Genomic DNA, 19,924 nt, shown 5'->3' with positions numbered 1-19,924 from the left:
GACCTTAAGAGAATTTTTAACTTAAATTCCTCATTTTGTAGATTAGAGGCTCCTGAATTACTTTCCCAGTAGTCATCCAGGTCCTCCAGTTTTGGAGTGTAGGAACATATGTGTAATTGCTTTTACTGTAGTGCAATAGATGAAAAATTTCTATTTCACCTTTAGCATAATGCAATAATATAGGATTTCAGTTAGGAAAAGTAGTTTTGAATCCTGATTATTGATATTTAATAGATGTGGGATCATGGACAAATAAATAATTTAGTCTTAAGCTAGTTTCCTGATATGTCAAGTGGAGTTAACATAATACATGATATCTAACATGGTTTTTGTTGGGAGGGAAAGATGTTATAAATCTTAAACACATAAAGTTGTGAATTAATGTACCTCCATTTAAAAATACAGGCTTCTGAATTCAGAGCCTTTAGTTTTTTTCATGGCAGAATCTTGCTGATCACTCTAAAAGAGTCAGTGGGGTGCCTTTGTTTAGAAAATGACCATTTTTATACTGCTTTGGATCTAGGGGTACAGGAAAAAAATGTTTTTTCTCCATTTCTTTAATGGACACTATAGTGGTATTGTGTATAGTTTTACTCAGGAAAAAAAAATTAAAAGATATATTTCACTGAAGTATGAGTATTATATTGAATGCCAAATAAAGAATTGTCTACATATAGAAATATACAGACTTGTCAAAGTTTGGTACTAGTGATGAATTTTTCTACCACAGCAACACAACTTCCTGATTCCAGCTGCATCCATTTACTTTTTCCCCCCTTTAAACCCTTTTGCTTCATTAGACAGCAGAGCCAATTAACATGTCAGAGCAATTCTCAGCAAATGTATTGTATAATATAGGTAGTCTAACTTATTGTTAAGCCTAATATATTATTGGTTAAGACTGGTGAACAAAGTAACTTTAATGAAAATCATTAAGTATTTTGGACAAATCAAATTTGTTTCCTTAACGGCTAACTTTTTTTTTTGTCTTTGATATCAGGTGAAATTAGCCAAATGATGTTTGCTTGTTTTTCACACTGTTTCTGCTGCTGTTTTGATTCTTTTCTAAAATTTGAGAAAGTAGGAAAATTTCACATTTTGAGTAGAGAGGAGTCTCTCCCATTGTCAATCTTTTATGTATTATCAAGGGAATCTCATTGTTCTTAATAAGATTAACATTTAGACATGCAAAGAAAGCCCTTTTTTTGAATTATATATTGATTTGTTAATTTTGTAATAGTTTTACATGGACTTTGATTGGAGAAGCAAGCAGTGTATGGTAGGAGGAGCATTGAACTTGGGAACAAGAGTCCCAGCTTAAAATTCCTGTCCCTAGACAAAAATGAATTCTTTCCCTATTGGAATTTACCCAAAATAAGTTTTAATTAGCTTAAGAGTTATATTAGAGGAAGTAAAGCAGTTGGATTCTACTTTCATGACTGGGCAGTTCATTTAACTTTTCTAGCTTTCAGTTCCATCTGTTAAGTGAGTATAATAGTCTTGGTGTTACCAGGATGTATTGCCCACAAGTGAATTTTTACTAGGATAGAGAGGCAGTTTAACTCAGAAGTTTGTAGTCTTCCCTTCATATAGTTTATTTAATGAATCACAGAATTTGAGAACTGAAAGTGGGATGTTATTGGTTATCTAGTCCAATCCAAACCCAAAAGGAATCCCTTTTTTAATCCTGATTGTCCCCAACCCTGCTTGAAGAGTTCCAAGGATAGAGAGAGCAGAGCTCACTTATTAGGCAGCCCTTTTCATAGCTGACAATGCAAAAAGAGAATATGAATGTTGCTCTGTTTTCTTTAGCTGAGTAATGTATTTTACTATTTGTGTAAAAAATATTAGTTTGAATTTGTCTAAACAGTAACTAAAAGATTTACTTATGATTGTTCTCTTTTTACTTTATAGGATTTTGGAGTAAAAAAAAAACTTTATTAAATGATGGCAGGAAAATCATCACTTTTCAAAGTAATTCTTCTTGGAGATGGTGGCGTTGGGAAGAGCTCTCTTATGAATAGATATGTCACTAACAAATTTGAGAGCCAGCTATTCCACACAATAGGTGTGGAGTTTTTAAATAAAGACTTGGAAGTGGATGGACACTTTGTAACCATGCAGATTTGGGACACAGCAGGTCAAGAACGCTTTAGAAGCCTGCGAACACCATTTTACAGAGGTTCTGACTGTTGCCTTCTTACTTTCAGTGTAGATGACTCTCAGAGTTTCCAGAACTTGAGCAACTGGAAGAAAGAATTCATTTATTATGCAGATGTCAAAGAACCTGAAAGCTTTCCTTTTGTGATTTTGGGTAATAAGATTGACATAAGTGAAAGACAAGTTTCTACAGAAGAAGCTCAGGCCTGGTGCAGGGACAACGGCAACTATCCTTACTTTGAAACAAGTGCAAAAGATGCCACGAATGTTGCAGCAGCTTTTGAGGAAGCTGTTAGAAGAATCCTTGCTACTGAGGATAGGTCAGATCACTTTATTCAGACAGATACAGTCAATCTTCACCGAAAGCCTAAGCCCAGTTCATCTTGTTGTTGACTATTAAAAAGCTTTGCCAATATAGCTCTAACCAACTCATTTACAAAATGGGGCAAGGGAAATGGGAGGAAGAACAATATAGAATAAAGGTCCAGGAAGTCCAATTGTAATAATAAAATTTAAACTAATCTATTACTGTTTCATTAGAAGGTGGAAGGGAAATAGCCATTCATTAAGTAACCTATTTACTGAAGGCACGTAACATGTATAAACAAAGATTGTCTCTAATAATAAATGGTTACTTAAAATTTAATGTGCAACTTACAGAGCTAATAATAAATCAAATGAATACTTTAATTGTAAATAAAATGAAAACTTGAATTTCTGGAAGCACTACTTGGGTTTTTTCCCCCTAGAATTCAAATGGAGAACACATTTTTTGTATATATATATTTTTACAAAATTAGCATTTCGTTCTTGGTTCACTGAAAGCACATTTTAAAAATGCTTATTAAAGAAATAAATCAAAAGATTACCTTGAACTTGAGTGGTATTTCATGTTATGTAAAATTATTTATATCTGATCTGTAAAGAGTGGAATGCAATTGATATGAGGCAAAAATTTTAGGTTACAGCTGATTATTTTTTCTCCTTAGATGTCAGTACTGACTGATTTAAAATACATACATACGTATTAAAAAGTATCTGGAGATGTAGCCATCTCTGATAAGATTTTTTTTTTAAATTTTGAAACTAGAAATATTAGTTTTTAAGTAAATCAGAATGTATTTATATAGCAGCACATTTTCATTAAACATTTGGTGCTATAGACAAGGACATTGTCTCACCTGTAAAAGAAATTTAAATTGTTATTTTCACCTTTATCTTTAGAGTTGGGATGTAGTTTTCCTGAGACATTTTTATTAAGAAAAGATATATTTTTCAATGTAATAAAAAACCGCAAACTGTAGAGGACATGATTAAAATGAAACAAGATTTTTCTTTAAGAGAAATGCCAGTTTTCAGGATTTTTTTCCTCTTTTCATTCAGAAATGATCTAAATTTAAATTTGAGGATTTCCAATTTTTTTATGTTCCAATTTTGTATATGTTGCCAATCTTGATTGCTATCTCCACTCCCTGTTCTTTCCTTCTTATGTTACCCTTTTTTTCTTCCAGAAAATAAACCTGACAAATAAAGGGCTCTTATGTTCTATGATATACATTTTAAAATGTCTTAAATTACCTAGTAGTATATATTTGTCATTAGATGCTTACATTTAAAATGTTTTATAAAAATTTACAAAGTATTCGATACATTTTCATTTGGATTCTCACAACAGCCATCTGAGGTTTTCAAGTTATTCCCATTTTATAGATGAGGACACTAAAACTTGGAAAAGGTGACTTTCTTGAGGTGGTAAAGCTAATAAAAGCTTTACTTGCTACTCTAGGTTTTCAGAAGCAGAATCTACAGCATCTTTCACATTATCACATCCTTCCTTTTTATCAGAGCTTGAAACTAGGGCAGTCACTGTCTCAGCCTGGTAACATGGAAAATGGTTGGTGGTGATAATTATTCCCTTAAGCTCAAATTCCTCTCCCATGGTATCTTTTTCCCTAAGAAGTGGAGCTTCCTGGTACACTCTCATCATTCTTACATAAAGATCTATACAGTTTTTCAAAATATTTTGAACATGAGCTTATGAAGAATGATGAAATGGAAGGTGTCAAAAAGCCAATGCAGAATTTCATCAACTGGTATCTAGTGATGTTTGTGCTTTTTTATTAATAGCTGGAGAGATACTAAAATGTATTGAAATTAATCTCAACTTTTTGTTAATTTTACATTCACTTCATTATGTCTTATCAGTGGAAGTTTGTTAGAGCATTTGAGATTAGCTACTTTTAAGTCGATGAAGGCAGCTTCTCACAGTAGTCTAGGGAAGGGCAACAAAAACAATGTGATAGTAAGCTTTAATATAAAATGACTAACATCTGCATAAATTTACAAAGTACACTGACTTTAATGAAGAATAAAAATTTATAAGTGGAATTTAATAAAGTATTTTGTAAAGAGTTAATTAAGTTCTAAAAGGGGAAACATTTAAAGTGAAGAAAAAGTAATTTGGGAGCAACATTATGGGAGGGTCAGGAAAAGTACCATGTAGGAGGTGACATTTGAACTGGGCTTTGAGGGAAGCTAAGAATTCTGAGTTGAAGGTGGAGAATATGCCATTGCAATCATTGAGATCTACTTATAAAAAGGCATGATGAGCAATGGAATGTTGTGTGGGAAATGGCCATACCAGTTTAGCTAGAATGTAGTGTGTAGTAAGAGTAAATAATGGGTGTTAAGCCTAGAAAACATAAGCTGGAACCAGACTGTATAGGATTTCAAATGATAGATGAATTTACATTTTCTCTTAAGATGCAAGAGAAAGCCTTTGGAACTTGTTGAACAGGGATGTGACATGGATAAACCTGTACAGCAAGCACTTTGGCAGCTCTGTGGAAGAGGGAGATAAGAACTATGGGAAAGCTATTAGACAAAGGGCAAACACAGTTTGGCATTAGTGAAGAGGTCTATGTCTTGGTTCTTCTCAGTGGTTCAGTGATTCAAGGTAATTTCAATAAACTTTGGATAGAAAATGCTATCTGCATCCAGAAACTCTATGGAGACTGAATGTAAACCATCACATCTTATTTAATTCTCATATCAGGTGGGCCAGGTTATTGCATATCTATTTGACAAATGCTAAATCCCAAATACCTGTAATCTGCTTTTAGCACAAAGAATCCTTAGCTAGAAAATGGAGTGGCTTTGAATGGGGGCTTTTTTAGTTTGTGAGAATGATCTGTATTAAGCCATGGGTAAGAGAGATCTCCAGATAGCATTTTTTTTTTTAATAACCACTAGAAATCCAGTACTAGCTTCAGAATTGTACCTCTAAGTTCACAAAGGCTAATAAGTAACAAATGTAGGCTGGTAGTCTTTCCTAATTAAGCTCTCTGAAGTGTGGCCCAAAGTAAACAGGATCAACAATAAGAATTTGGAATTGTGAAACAGACTATTCCCTAAATCTAGAAATATTACAGAACTAGCATCTGACCTCAGGAGCCCAAAAAGGAAATCTAAGAGAGCTTTCTACTTGAAAGTAGCCAGGAAAAATGCTTAAAAATTGTTTTTGTTGTTAGTAGCTAAGGAACATAGAAGCTGAAAACGGTGGTTACTCAAGTGTACAAGTATTGGATGAGACATTTGCAAAATATTAACTTTTTCACATGAAAGCTATGGGAAAATAGTAAAAAGCAAGAGAAGAAAAGTGTGATAGATTGGTAGTGGGTGGCAATGATAGATGCTGACAACTAATAAGCAGAACAGCATAATTCATTGTTGCTCACCAATAATTGGGGGATGGGAGGAAAAGGAATGAGAAAATGAGACTTTGTAAACTGCATTTTACAGTGAACAGTTTAGCCATATTAAAAGTAGAGTGCCAATCATATCTACAACAGCAAAAAACAAAAACAAAAACAGAATTGGTGGTTAAAAATAAAAACGAATGTAATGCAATTGTATACATCTAATAAGTTTGATTAAGTTCCTGCGCTTTGAAGATTCTGTCAAAGGATCAAATTTTTCAGTTTTTTCAGCACCTGTTCCTCAAATCAGAGCAGCTAAGTGGTATAGTAGATAAAAGTGCCAAGCCTGGAGTAAGACGACTCCAAATCTGGCTTCAAACACTTATTAGCTATGTGACCCTAGGCAACTTAATTTAGATTATTTATCAAGCTGGAGAAGGAAATGGCAAACCATTCTAGTAATCCTTGCCAAGAAAATTCCAAAAAACTAAGACATGACTGAACACCAGATTTGTAGAAAATCATGTTCTGTATCTGCATTTCTGATGATCAAGAATTGGAGGCATTGGCTTCCCTAAACACAGGAATAGAAATGATTTTTTTTAATAGATGGTTTTATATTTATATATGTACATTTCAAAAATATTCCTAAATTATCCAATATGATAAAAATTAAGGAAAACTGAAAAAAAAAAAAAGAAACCTTCCCAATTTTGACAAGTATATACAATATGGAGCACTTGTGGGACTCTACATTACATCATTATAGCTTACTTAAGTGTACGGACCTTAAAAATTAATCTAGTGAATACTATTTCTCCCATCTTTTAAATTGCAGCATTTTTATATTGAATTATTCAATTTCTATTTCCTTCATGAATGAATTTCTGCTACTCACGTTCTGCAATAGTCCCTTTTGAATTCCTGTGACAACTTCTAGTATGGTCCTGTTTAAACCATCCTCTTCCCTGTTTCTGGTACGTGACTATCATTTCTTGTTTCCACATCTTTGCACAGGCTAATATCTATTAGTCCTTACCTACACTTAGAATATGCCCTCTTTTTACCTCCTTCTCAGAACCCCATCTTCTTTCAAAGAATGTCTAAAGGTAGGAAGAAGTTAGCAGAAGAGAGGGAGACACATTTTTAGAGAAAAAGGTAATCATCAATCCAGTAATGTCTTAAGAGAAGATAGGAAGCATAGTTTAAAAGAAAAAAGCCAAATAAAAGTGCACTTAGGTGGACAGTGGATGGAATAATGGACCTGGAGTAAGACTTAAGTTCAAATACTGCCTCAAACATTTAGTAGCTATGTGATCCTGGGCAAATCATTTGATCACTGCTTGCTTCAATTTCCTCATCTGTAAAATAGGGATAATACTACCTCTATTAGAGTTGTCGTTTAGACAAAATGTGATGGTACTTGTAAAGGCTTTGTAAACTTTAAAACATTACATAAATATTAGCTATTACTAGCTAACTAATAAGATTCAAAATTTTAATAGTCTTACTAAATTGGTAAATATGAAAACCACCTCATCTTCTGAGACTTGAGAGAGGCAATTGGACCTTAAAAATAATTAACCCAATGAATACTATTTTTTACTTCTGCTGTTGTTCATGCTATTTTCCTGAACTAGGATGCTCTCTCCCTCTTTAAATTGTAGTACTTTCATACTGAATTCAAGTATCTCTCAAGTTTTAGAAGATTGAGGTGGTTTTCATCTTTACCAATTTAGCATGACTTTCTTTTATCGTAATTTTGAATCTTATTAGTTAGCTAGAAATAGTTAATACTTACGTAATGCTTTAGACACAACAAGGACAAAGAAGTGTAAAGGGTTTGAAAGGGTATTTTTTCTCAAAATTGGAAGAAATACCATCTGGTAAGATATTGAGTTTGTGGATTGTGGATGCTTAGTTTAGAAAGTACCATGGGGAATAATAATTAGAAATGAATAAAATAAAGGGCCAGTTAGCAAAGTTTTTAGCTAGTTTAGCTCTTAATAGTGTATGATTCTTATAGTTTATTTTTTTTAACATACTGTAACAATCAAGCTATACTCAGGAATTATGTGGGGAAAAAAAGGACCACCCACATTAGTTCTCAGCACACAACATTTGGATACTACTTCTTAAACATTACTGAGAATAGCACCATCTCCAGGAAAAAACCCAACAACAACAACAAAAACAATGACCACCAAACCAACATGCAATGAGACATAGTCTTTGAAAAGCTTATTTTGTTTGTGTAGTTAAGTAAAACAACAAGGGGGGAGGGGTGGAGGAGAAAAGAGGGAAATATATCTGTGACCAAGAATGTCACACGAAATCCTAGATAAAAAGACCCAATTTCAAAACTATTACTTAAATGTTCCCTTTTATTACAGAGTTCAACAATACTTTTCCAGACATTTGTAGTTTTTCCAGGAAATACTTAGTTATGATCGTGCCATTTGTTTAAAACATAATAAATAATTTGTAGAACAAGACTTTATTTCTATTTTTGTATTTTTACAATGCAAAAAACCCCAAGCAACTTTACTAGTTATAGTCTATATGTTTAATATCAAACTGCCAAACTTTTAATTTAACTCAGGTTATTCTTGAAAGCAAAAATATGCAAATAATTTAAACATTTTTATAAAAATATGAAACTAATTTATCAAGAAGAAATGTAGTTACCATTATTGTTATTCTTGTTGAGGAAAGAAAAGATCCTCAAGATTCTAAATACATAACAATGATATTTAACTGTTGGTCTCAGCAACCACTTCATTTCTTTTTGGTACTGTTGCCATATTTGATACTTGATATTCCTGGATAAGAGCATTTTGTATTTCATACAAAATTCGACCAACATTTTCTTCAGCACTATGAATATCGCCTGTATTTAAAAAAAATCCACGTGTATCTTATAAATTATATTTTCTATTGTGAACCAACTTTTATATTTTAGTTTAAGATCTGTTAATCAAATCAACAATATAACGTTTGCCTAATTTACAGTTTAAGATTATATTAGACTAGTCAAAGTGGAATCCCCAAAATAATTTTTAAAGCAAGAATAACTTTCAGGACCCTTCATCTAACATTCTTCATAAATACAGTATTTTTCAAAAGTATGTTATTCTGGTTGGAGCATCTGTTACAATGACAACAAAAGGTGCCCTATTGTCTCTCTAACCAGAAAAGAAGTTAATTTACAGAGGCTTAGAAAGCCAAGACTAGACAGAATAGACTTGATTGGCTCTTAATTACTTACAATGCATACTATGACATCACATATTTAAGAAGTTTTCTCTATTCAGCTTAGAAGGTGTTTCTTCCCAAGAAATTGAACTTTTCTGTCAAATGCACTTGATCGAATGGGTGAATTTGGTTCATAAAATGGATTCATTGCAAACTAAGGAAGGGAAAAAGAGTATTAGATTTATAGATATAATGTTCATAAAACAAAGCTTATAGCTTCAAATTTAAATTATGATGCCTGAAAATAACTAAGTTTTTAAAAAGCAAATTTTTTTTTAAACAATTCTTCAGAATACAGTTGTAGCTCTAAAGACTCTAAAGTCTTTAAAAGCTCTAAAGCTCTAAAAGTTCTAAAGTTTGTTTTCAGTTTCTAGTTTTTGTTGTTTTTTTCTTTTTTTTGCTGAGGCAATTGGGGTTAAGTGACTTGCCCAGGGTCACACAGCTGAAATATTAAGTGTTTGAGGCCAGATTTGAACTCGGGTCCTCCTGACTTCAGGGCTGGTGCTCTATTCACTATGTCACCTAGCTGCCTCCAGTTTCTAGTTTTAAAGACAAGATAACAAGCATTAAAAAAAAAAAAAAGACTTCCATACACAAGCATATGAAAAATATTATACTATATTCAAGTAGAAGTCTGGTGGATAAAAAAAGAAAAAATGCCCCAGAAGTCTAGTCTGAAAAAAAAAAGGAGAAAAGAATCTAATGTTTCTATTTTTTGCTTCCTACCAGATTCAGAAAGATGTTATAAAGACTTATGACATATTTCATATAATCTAAATAATTTGCATGATAAGCTATAAATATATAAAATATATTTTAAATCATTTGGCAATCCTTTTTTTTTTTTTTTTTTTTTTTACTGCAGTAACAATTTAATTCTCAATAGCTTTTTCAATTTAACTTTTTCAGGCTACTTTAAATATTAAGTAAAACAATTAGCTTTGACTTGAAATTAGACTGTTTTATAGTATAAGAACTGTTTTCTGTTCATATGCAATTTATCCTATTTTTACAAAATAGACTCATTTTTCATTATGAACTTAATACATCACTCACATTTCAAAATACGTAGAACAGGAAATAGGAATGATATGAATATAAACTTGCTATGTAGTTTTAAAAAATGTTTTTGTAATATCAACATGGTAGCAACAAAACTGCCCTGCTTGTCTGCAACTTTCTGAACTTCCTTCTGCTTATTTTTAAAAGTGTTTATGATGCATTTTTCTTCCTTTTTGTTTCATTATCCAACTCTCTTTCCCCTACCCCAAATGTGCTCTTTTGATTTCTTAAATTTGTTGGTTCCAAAACTTTTATCAAATTGTAAATTTGTAAATTGTAAAAATTGTAAAAACAATTCAATTAAGTACTAAAACAAAGGGAACAGCACAGGTAATCTTACATGTAATATGTTTTATAGATGAGTTACATTTCTAATTATTTTTAAACAAATATTTAAGATAGTTGGTGATGACTACATAGCAGTGGGTAGATGGTGTAATGAGAGGTAGGGGAGGACTAGACTGAAATTAAAAACTGATCATAGAGATACAGGAATTATTAGTGTAAAAGGCACTAAATGCGAGCCAGCAGGCTTTGGTGCTGGTTCTAGTTGTGTTATCAACATAATCCCTGTGAGTTTATTTTTACACAAGATATACCTATGGTCTGAAATTCAGACATTTTAAAAGTTACAAAATGTAACTTACCTTTATATATAAATCGTAGACATCACTAAAGAAATTTTTTATTCCGTCTTCTTGTCTTACATCATGAAGCATAATAAATCTCATATGTAAAAATAGTTAAGTACGTCACATTTTCTTAAAAATGAAAAAAACAATGGAAAGCCATCAGTTGGCATTATAGTCTTAAGTATAGAGCGATGTCAGTAAAAGCAGCACAGCCTATGCAATGGTATCAAACTCAACAGAAACTGGGGAGAGGAAGGGAGAGATGAAATAGGGGAAGGGGAGAGATGGAAAAAGGGCAGCACTAAAGTATAAAAATTTAATAATAAATCCTGAGGGCTGCATAAAACTATGCAGATAGTTTTAAATACTGTCTACATATATGTCAGTTACATATATTATCCCTAACCTTATTAATAAAACAAAAAAAATAGTAAAAAATAAGTTAAATTTTTTTTTTTGCTGTTTTGAGAAGTTTTATGGTAAATATACAGAATTCTCTGACCTTTCAGAATAAGGAAATGTACAGGACCAAGTAGTCTTCAATCTATAACTTAGTAGAAAATTTTAGGGACTTCCCTGAAGCAATCAATGGTTTATGTGCCAAAGTCAGGATTTGAACCCGGGTCTTTCTGACATCAAGTATAGTATTTTGTTTGGTAGGCCAATACTGACTCCTAAAGACATTTAACATAGTACTTAACTTAAAAAAAAAAACCAAAAAAACAAAAAACAAAAACTTAAAATTTTAAAAGTAAACTAGGAACAGGATTTAAGATAGAATTTTTGTAACATTTCCTAATGAGAGGATTCCATCATAATTTCAAGTATATACAATATTGCTACAGCTAACTTTTTAGATTTTTAACTTAAAAAGTTTTAAAATATATTACTGATAGGAAAAGGATATGGCCTGCAGTAACAAAAGCAGAAACAAACCACTCATTGAATTTGTCCACAGTTTTCAAGTACATATTGTTAGACAGCCACATATTTTCATCTACTAGGTCAAGGGCTGCATGGGCTATGAACTGGTTCAGATGACGATGATCATCCTGGAGTAAAACAAGGACAGCAGCAGATTATTAGCTTTAGCTGACAGAATATAGGTATTTCATTATGAAAACTTCCAGGTATGGTTTTAAGCCCTACAAATTTATTTTACTGCTTATAATTCTTATGGTCATTACTATAATGTTACACTCTTTACAAAATGTTTTATTTTTGAAAAACCCAAAACATTAACTCACATGGCTAATTATGTCAAAAGAGGTCCTTAAAACTAGTTTTTCTCAATGCTAAGCCCATTCTTCTATTCAAGAGAGTATACTTCATAATTTCTACATTTAAAAATAGGGAAATTCTAGGATTGAATTTTATAACAATTTTATAAAGAACATACTAAGAAAGGAGGCAGACAGAGGTATGTAGGGGAATTTAAGTATTACACATAATTATTGAAATAAAGTACTTATGATTGTGGTAGATTTAAAAAGTATCACAGAAAAGGTAAAAGGGATAAGGACAGCAGTTTATCACTTGAAGATACTGGTGATATTGAGAAGGGATCAGAGAGTTCTTCAATGCTTTAAAATATTCACATTAAGTCAATATTCAAACAGATCTGTAATATCACTGAGGAATTTCTTTTTTTTTTTTTTTTAATTTAATTTTATTTAATAATAACTTTGTATTGACAGAATCCATGCCAGGATAATTTTTACACAGCATTATCCCTTGCAATCACTTATGTTTCGTTTTTTTCCCTCCCTCCCTCCTAACCCCTCCCTCCCCCCAAGATGGCAAGCAGTCCTATATATATTAAATATGTTGCAGTATATCCTAGATACAATACACATTTGCAGAACCGAACAGTTCTCCTGCTGCACAGGGAGAATTGGATTCAGAAGGTAAAAATAACTCAGGAAGAAAATCAAAAATCAAATAGTTCACATTCATTTCCCAGTATTCCTTCTTTGGGTGTAGCTGTTTCTGTCTATCATTTATCCAATGAAACTCAGTTAAGTCTCTTTGTCAGAGAAATCCACTTCCATCAGAATACATCACTGAGGAATTTCTAATTCGGGAATTCTTTCCAATGATGCAGATTTCAACCCATTTATATCTTTCCATCCTTTAAGACTTTCCTTCATGTCATTCAGTAATCTTACTATTGAAACAAAAGCCTTCCTTGCTTTCTCTCTTGACATGGAAATATCAGTGAAGCATTCTGGATGCCCCACCTGTCATTCTCTGCTCTCACTATGTGAGCATTTTGTCATACAATTTTTTGAAGCCATCCTTTACTCTTTATTTTCTGGAATTTTGAATTGGTTTTATGTTGTAGCCTGCTCATATGCCTTTCCATTGCCTTCTTTGTAATGGTCATCTTTAGTTTTTTGGAGGTAGTGGCATTCCAGGTCTCTCTTCCACACAGTAATAATGGTCAAATGTTTGAATTAACAAGATGGATCTTTGCTTTTTTATGAGAGGCTTGTGGTCAGTAAACATGTACTGAAATGTCTCCAAAACAAACCAGCTTGTTTTTCCTTTTCAATTCTGGGCCAAGACTCAAGTGTTGTTTATCCCAAATGTACAGGTTTTTGGAAAAGTTCTCATGGTCCTTTCAGATGTATGTTGATATCTGGTTAATAGATGTTCTTTACCTATTTGGTCTTTCCTTTGTGGATGGACAGGCAAACTCCTGAGTAATTAGAGATCTCTTAGAGGAGGCTCTACAAAGTGTTGGAGCTTGATAACAGCAAAACAATGTCATCTACAAATAGGAAGAAACTTGTTTATTAATCTAAGAGTTCGATCATTCACAGAGAATTCCTCCTTGACCTGGAGCCTGTGTTGAATCTCTTCTTTCACAATGGCAAACACTTTTGGTGAATGTACAACTTCTTGTTTTATGCCTGATATTTTAGGATCAGGATAATTGATCAGGATTCATTCTACTGTTACATCTTCCAAAAAATACTGAATACTCTTGATATATGGATAGGAGACAACTTGTTGTAAAAGAGTTAGTAAAGCAGGTTTCTGTTCTATGAAGCTAAATGTATTTTGGGGGAAGAGTGGGAGAAATAAACTGTAGGCACAGTGGGATCTTTTATTTTTTACATCTTTCGTTCACTTGTGAAATAGTAAAGATGTAGTCCATTAGAATATGGTTTTTGAAAACCTGCTTATTCCCCACTAATATTCAGGACACTCATATTTTATATAGATGGCAGGATAGAAATATAGGTCAGTAATTGTTGATTTTTGTTAGCTTACCATCAGGTGTGTATGTTATTTTGAATAACTATTTTGCTTGATTCCTTCACATAAATCACAATAGTGACACAGGGAAACATTAGTTTTGTTAATTTTACAGCAGTGCTATTTGTTGAGACTATCTCGACCCATAATTAGCAGTGCCTCTTTAGTAACCCAGAAAGTGGCCTCATCCACTTACTAGTTTTGTAACCATGAACCAAGTCCCTTAACCTGTTTGCCTCAATATCTTCAAATGGAAAATGGGGATAAAAAACCATCATTTTTCTGGAAGGTTTGTTTTAAGATAAAACAGGATAATATTTGTAAAACTTAGCATAGTGCTTGGCCCATAGTGGGTATTATAAGCAATCTTGTAACTACTTTTCTCTTTTTTTAAAAAAACAAAACAAAACAACTGTTCATCAATACTAATCTATTTGGCAAAATGAATGATATGGCATTTTTATTATGGCAGATCCTTGACATTAAGAGACTGATGCTGTCCTCATCACCAATATTGCCTTGAGTATTCTAATAGCATTTTGGATGTCCTTTCTACCTCAAGTTTCTTTCCACTTAGCTATCAAAGTGATCTTACTAAAGCATAGTTCTGACTACTCTAAGGGCTCCTTTAGGATCTAATGTTGACTTTTAAAACACAAACCCTGATCCCTTCCTACTTTTTCAGTCTTCTACTCTTTACTCACCTCCTTGTATTGTCATTCAATAACACTAGCCACCTCACTGCTCCTCACACAAAGTACTCTATTATCTGCCTGCATTTTTAGGGGCTTGTCTTCATGCCTAGAATGTTCTTTTTCCTTGTTTCTGTCTCGTTGGCTTCCTTCAAGTCTCAGTTAAAATCCTAGTCCCTTTTAATGTGACTGGCTTTCTTCTGAGATTACTTCCAATTTATCCTTTATATGTCTTTTGTAGATAGCTATTTGTTTTCTCTGGAACTGGACTATATACTTCTTGAGGGTAGGCACATTTTTGCCCTTTTTGGATCCTCAGAAGTTAGCATAGTGCCAAGCATATATGGTAGCTGCTTAATAAATGTTTCCTTTTCCGACTTTAAGTTATCTACATGTCTGGCCACACATGAACACCTAATTTAAGTCTCAGGTTTTTTCTAATATGCCATGGTATCTAAAAGTTTACAAACCACAGCAACAGTGAATTTAAAGTCTTGAAGATCCATTCCACCCCTTTCATTTTACAGGTAAGTAACTTAAACTCAAGGAGGTCAAGTGACTTGCCCAGGTCATAAAGTCAGCAGTAGGCCTTAATCAAAAAAAATAGATTGTAATGTATTTTGCCTTATGTTTCAATCCAAGAACCACAATACTGAAATTCATCCTTTTGTTAACAAAGGAAATTGGACATATCTTAAATATATGTATCATACTCTGATGGGAACTCTCAAGTAATGTCATTGTATTTACATGATAGAATAAAGGACTAAAACACCATTTCTTAGGATTATTTTGGTCTTTTTTTTGTTCAGTTCATTGTGGAAATAAACCAGAGACACAGCCTACCTGGTAAAGAATACTACATTTGGAATCCTAAGATCTTTCACTTTCAACTTGTCACTTATTTGGATGTCTGGCTCTGGGAAATGTCTTTCTTTAAGCCTCAGTTTTCTATCTCTAAGTGTGCCTGACCCACAAATTGGCTGTGTGATTCTGGGCAAGTCAATTAACCTCTCTCAGCCTATTTCCTCATCTGTAAAATAGGATCACAACAGAAGTTACCACAAAGGGTTGTTGTAAAGATGAAATGAGATAGCATATATAGAGTTTGCTTTGCTAACTGTAAAAATGAGCTGGAGAATGGTAAATCACTCAATATCTTTTCCAAGAAAACCCCAAATAAGATCATGAAGAGCTGGACAAGCTTAAACCAACAACAACAAAATTTCAAGTGCTTTATACCAATGTCACTATTATCATTATTACATAAATATAAAATACAAAGACAAAAATATTTGTACTCCTTACATGTAAAGCTTTTTTTGCCAGTGCTCTGCATTCAGGATCAACAATGATATTTTTGGGATAAAGGATTAAGAAAAAGCTTTCCAATATTAAGGAGTAAAAAAGAAGAAGAATCAGGAAAGTTTTCTAAAACATTAGGAAAAGGAGCTGAGATCAGGAAATAGCATAAATGTTTCTGCAATGTGCATTACAACTCAGCTACACCAATCTCCCTAAAGAACTGAAGATAAAATTTTAATGAGCATGACTTATTAAATAAGTTCTCTGATGCAAGAACTGACTTTGCAAAAAAAGAAAAGCAAAACAAACCAATAACTGAACCCAAAATACCTTCTAAGGAAGGAAATTACTGTACTGTGAGGAGGCATGAACAAATTATTTTAAAAGAATTATTTTAAATGAAACCTTGGATTCAATGCACTATTATTAGTATCACAGAGCTAGTAGGAACATAAAGCTCATCTAATCTTTTTCATTTTATAGATAAAGAAACTAAGGCATAGGGATGAAACGACTTGCCTAACACTACACAAATAGTAAGCAGTAGAAATATTGGGATTTGATCCTAGTCCTCTGACTACAAGTCCAGTGCTCATTCCACTAAACCAACCTGCCTAAGAGAAGACTAAATTATAATGAGTTTTAGAGGACATTAAATACCCAACAATAGTTTGTCTCTGGAGTTTAAACAAATAAGCAAAATAACTTTTATTCATTACTACTCATTAGATGAGGAAATGTACCAATTCAAAAGCAGGATAAAGACAGACAAAGCTGTTTTTGTTTCTGTCTCTTACTGCTTTTTTTTTACATCTTTGCTGGGTACTGCCTTTGAAGTGAAACTTCACCCATGGTTGTCTAGGATCAGTGCAAAGTAACATAATATCCACTAATACTGGCCCACTTTGAGACCCAGGCAAGGGAATCTATAGGAATGTTAAATACAGCAAACATTATGGTGACTATTCAAGAAGAAATTACAGACTTCTTTAACCCTTTCAGGAATTTGTAATTTAGTAATGCCCTAAGAAACGTGACGACTTTCATTTTTATTTTGAAGACAGTAATTCCCACTGCAGGGACACTACACTATAAAACAAAATATCATGCTTTTATTGAAAGCACAGTGCAGCGTAAAGTTTTACTGAATTAGGAGCCAAGACTTAGGTTTTAACACAGTTCTATAACTATCTTACTGTGTAACCTTGGAGTAAATCACTCCAGTTCTCTGGACACTAGTTTTCTTATCTGCAAGTGTCACTTTCAACCACTAAGATCATGACAACAAAAAAATCACTTTAAAGAATTTTTAAGGGTTTGTACACACCTTAGATTCCACTTTTCCAGCTGGTAAAAATTCCATCTCAAAAACTGGATTATCATGATGGCCTACAATTACAAAGTAGAAGCTTCCAGACATTGTCTCCAATGTACAGGTCCTAAGTAAATAAGATAACAAATATCCTTGTGAATTTTTTGATAAAAATAGAAAAGTAAGTTTAGCAAAGTCTTAAAGTATAAATCTACATGGAAGATGCATGTTACTGAAGTAAAATTAAGATCATCTGTGTAGGGATAGAAAAACAGAAATTTAAAAGTCTAATCTACTGTAGGCAACTTGGGAAGATTAAGAGACTTAGAAAATGTTTTATTTAAAAACTGTTTCATTATAAGCTTTAATTAATCCATATAACAATTAAAAGTTTTTGTGGCTACTAATATTTAAATATATTTTAATGCAGAAAATGTCTCAAATTTCTTCCAGGTTTCTTTACCTATTAATTTTCATTTACTTTTATATTTTAAAAGTCAGTATGTATTCTGCTCATTGGGCTCTATTCGACCCCTCTCCCTTTATTTCATAAAATTCTAGCCAGAATTTTTTATAAATGTTAACTGAAATATAATATTCATCATATTAATGTGACATTCCTCAATTTTTAGGACATTAAGATTTCTTCCAAAGTTTTTACAATGTCAAATGTATTTTCATGCATTTTCAGACAAAGACAAAGTGTTGATTTGTTTTGCTTTACTAAACTTTTCAGTTACAAAGTAATGCTTGGGAAGAGAAGGATGTGAAAAAGACAATTATAGAGAACTCACACACTCTCTCTCTCTCTCACACACACACATACATATGAAAGCAGTGAAGTGTTAGAAACACACAAAAGAAAGAAGTTAATTTAGAAGACGATCTTTATAAGCTTGGCAGTGTTAGAATTCCTATGTTAAATTTAATGTATATTTAAAATACAAAGACAAAAGGTGCCAGTCTGGTTTCAAGAAGCTTTGTCTGGATCTTAGTGACTTGCTTGTTAATATTTTATTTAATTATTTTTGCCAATCTGCTAAATGTGAGGTAGTACTATAGGATTATCAAAATTTGCATTTATTCAGTTAGTAGTGGATTTGTGCACCAAAGAGAAAGCTTGAATATTGTTTTTCTTGGCAAATAGAAAAAATGTAAAAGGGTTATTATGTGAAACAATGATTAGGCAATCTTTATAACTGTTTGGCACAGAGAGGATTTTAGTAGAATCAAATTAAGGATAAGTCCATGGGGAGATAATTTTGGCTGAAAATAATGAACCTGCTAACAATTTAAAGCTGTCCCCCCCAAAAAAAAAAAAAAAAATCATGTGAATTTGGAGTGGAAGGATTTGGGTTCAAATTCCGTCCCAGCCAATTAAATACCTTTGACAAATCATTTAACCTCTCTAGGTCTCAGTGTTTTCAACTCAAAAATGTTGAGTCTGGAAAACCTCAAAGGTCCCCTACATTTCTACAACATAGCTTTTCTTGGATTCCATTCTTTTAGGTTTCTGCAACTTGTGCTAATATTGACTATTCCTTCTTCCTAAATAATTGCTCATCTTGGCATCTCCTGATCCTCATCCTATCTCACTGAATACTTCTTTTCAATCTCCTCTGCTAGAGCATTAAACATCATCTACTTTCCTGATTTCTCCCTTAATTCTAGTGCCTTCTTTCTGTTGATTATTTCCTATTTAATTTGTACGCAGTTTGTACATAGCTGTCTTCCTCTTGTTTTCCCCTTTAGAGAATGAGGTCCTTGACGGCAGGGGCTGTCTTTTTTGCCTTTTTTTTTTTTTTTTTTCCCATCCCTCAGCGTTCAGCACAGTACCTGGCTCACAGTAGTTGTTAAACGTAGCAAAATAAATGTTTGAGAGACTGACAATCAATGCATCTTAACCTAAGGCTGGTTAAGCAAAACCCAGGAAGAAAACAAAACAAATTCATCCCAAATAAATTCTGAGTGATTGAATATAGTATCTGTTGGAGAAACAAAAGCAGGAATATTTTAAAAGTCTATCTTCTAATTAATTAAAAAACAATTAAGAAAAATTAAGTCTACTAATTTAATCGGGACACAGTATTAAGGCGCCGTAGGGAGATAAAAAGGAAAAGCATTTACTCTTTGCTAGGCAACGGAGTAGGGAACAAGGGTTAATAAATAACGCGGAAGTAAACTCTGCCCATTTGGGGAGAGAGGACTTCCTTCCAATCCTATTCCAACTCTACCCTGAAGAAAATCTTCCAAATCTCGTAGGCCCTGACTCAGCGAGGGTGGGAAGAAGAGATGGGAAAGCGAGGATGAGAGGCGGTAGAGGGGAGAGAAGATGTGGGTGAGAGAGGAAAAAGGGGAGGGGACATGAGGAAGAAGACGAGCTCTGTCACAAGCATCGGAACCCTGGTGGCCCCTTCTAGGTTTTCTCCATTCCTTACCTGTGGGCAGGTGGCGGAACCTGCACCAACGACACCTGACAGTCAAGCTCCAACAAGCAACCTCAACCACGGTGATTCTCGCGGCGTTGTTCCGCGGCCTCTCTAC

At 33.1% G+C, this 19,924-nt stretch overlaps 2 protein-coding genes across 9 annotated transcripts in view; one reads left to right on the top strand and one right to left on the bottom strand.

Moving 5' to 3' along the window:
• The window catches only part of RAB9A (RAB9A, member RAS oncogene family), a 22,089-nt gene extending 19,054 nt beyond the window's left edge, over window positions 1-3,035 (top strand). For all 5 annotated transcript variants that reach the window (XM_051984516.1, XM_051984515.1, XM_051984512.1 and 2 more), the window contains one exon: window positions 1,915-3,035. In XM_051984516.1, the coding sequence (XP_051840476.1) occupies window positions 1,945-2,553 (609 nt within the window). In that variant the 5' untranslated portion in view covers window positions 1,915-1,944 and the 3' untranslated portion in view covers window positions 2,554-3,035. The remainder of the gene's footprint in view (window positions 1-1,914) is intronic.
• TRAPPC2 (trafficking protein particle complex subunit 2) lies at window positions 2,149-19,924 on the bottom strand. Of its 4 annotated transcripts, none has more exons than XM_051984520.1 (6): window positions 19,819-19,921; window positions 17,396-17,507; window positions 11,716-11,859; window positions 10,823-10,909; window positions 9,127-9,267; window positions 2,149-2,246 (listed from the first exon to the last, which is right to left on the bottom strand). In XM_051984520.1, the coding sequence occupies exons 2-5, from the start codon at window positions 17,486-17,488 to the stop codon at window positions 9,169-9,171; spliced, it is 423 nt and encodes a 140-aa protein (XP_051840480.1). In that variant the 5' UTR covers window positions 17,489-17,507; window positions 19,819-19,921; the 3' UTR covers window positions 2,149-2,246; window positions 9,127-9,168. The 4 variants fall into 4 exon arrangements, with proteins under 4 accessions (XP_051840480.1, XP_051840481.1, XP_051840479.1 ...); XM_051984519.1 differs by lacking the exon at window positions 2,149-2,246 and adding an exon at window positions 8,225-8,748; XM_051984521.1 differs by lacking the exon at window positions 9,127-9,267 and having other exon boundaries at window positions 2,162-2,246; window positions 19,819-19,924.

Source organism: Antechinus flavipes, chromosome 3 (assembly GCF_016432865.1).
Source record: "Antechinus flavipes isolate AdamAnt ecotype Samford, QLD, Australia chromosome 3, AdamAnt_v2, whole genome shotgun sequence".
Classification (NCBI taxonomy): Eukaryota; Metazoa; Chordata; class Mammalia; order Dasyuromorphia; family Dasyuridae; genus Antechinus; species Antechinus flavipes.
Note: the sequence above shows the minus strand (reverse complement) of the source record. Positions and strands in the feature narration are given on the sequence as shown.

Excerpts from the sequence above, each read along its gene's own strand:
- TRAPPC2 (XM_051984520.1), bottom strand. The coding sequence starts at position 17,488 with ATGTCTGGAAGCTTCTACTTTGTAATTGTAGGCCATCATGATAATCCA. Across the intron at positions 11,860-17,395 it reads CTGGAAAAGTGGAATCTAAG|GATGATCATCGTCATCTGAA; the intron begins GTGTGTACAAAC and ends GTTTTACTCCAG. Across the intron at positions 10,910-11,715 it reads CTGCTTTTGTTACTGCAGGC|CATATGAGATTTATTATGCT; the intron begins CATATCCTTTTC and ends TAACTATTTTTA.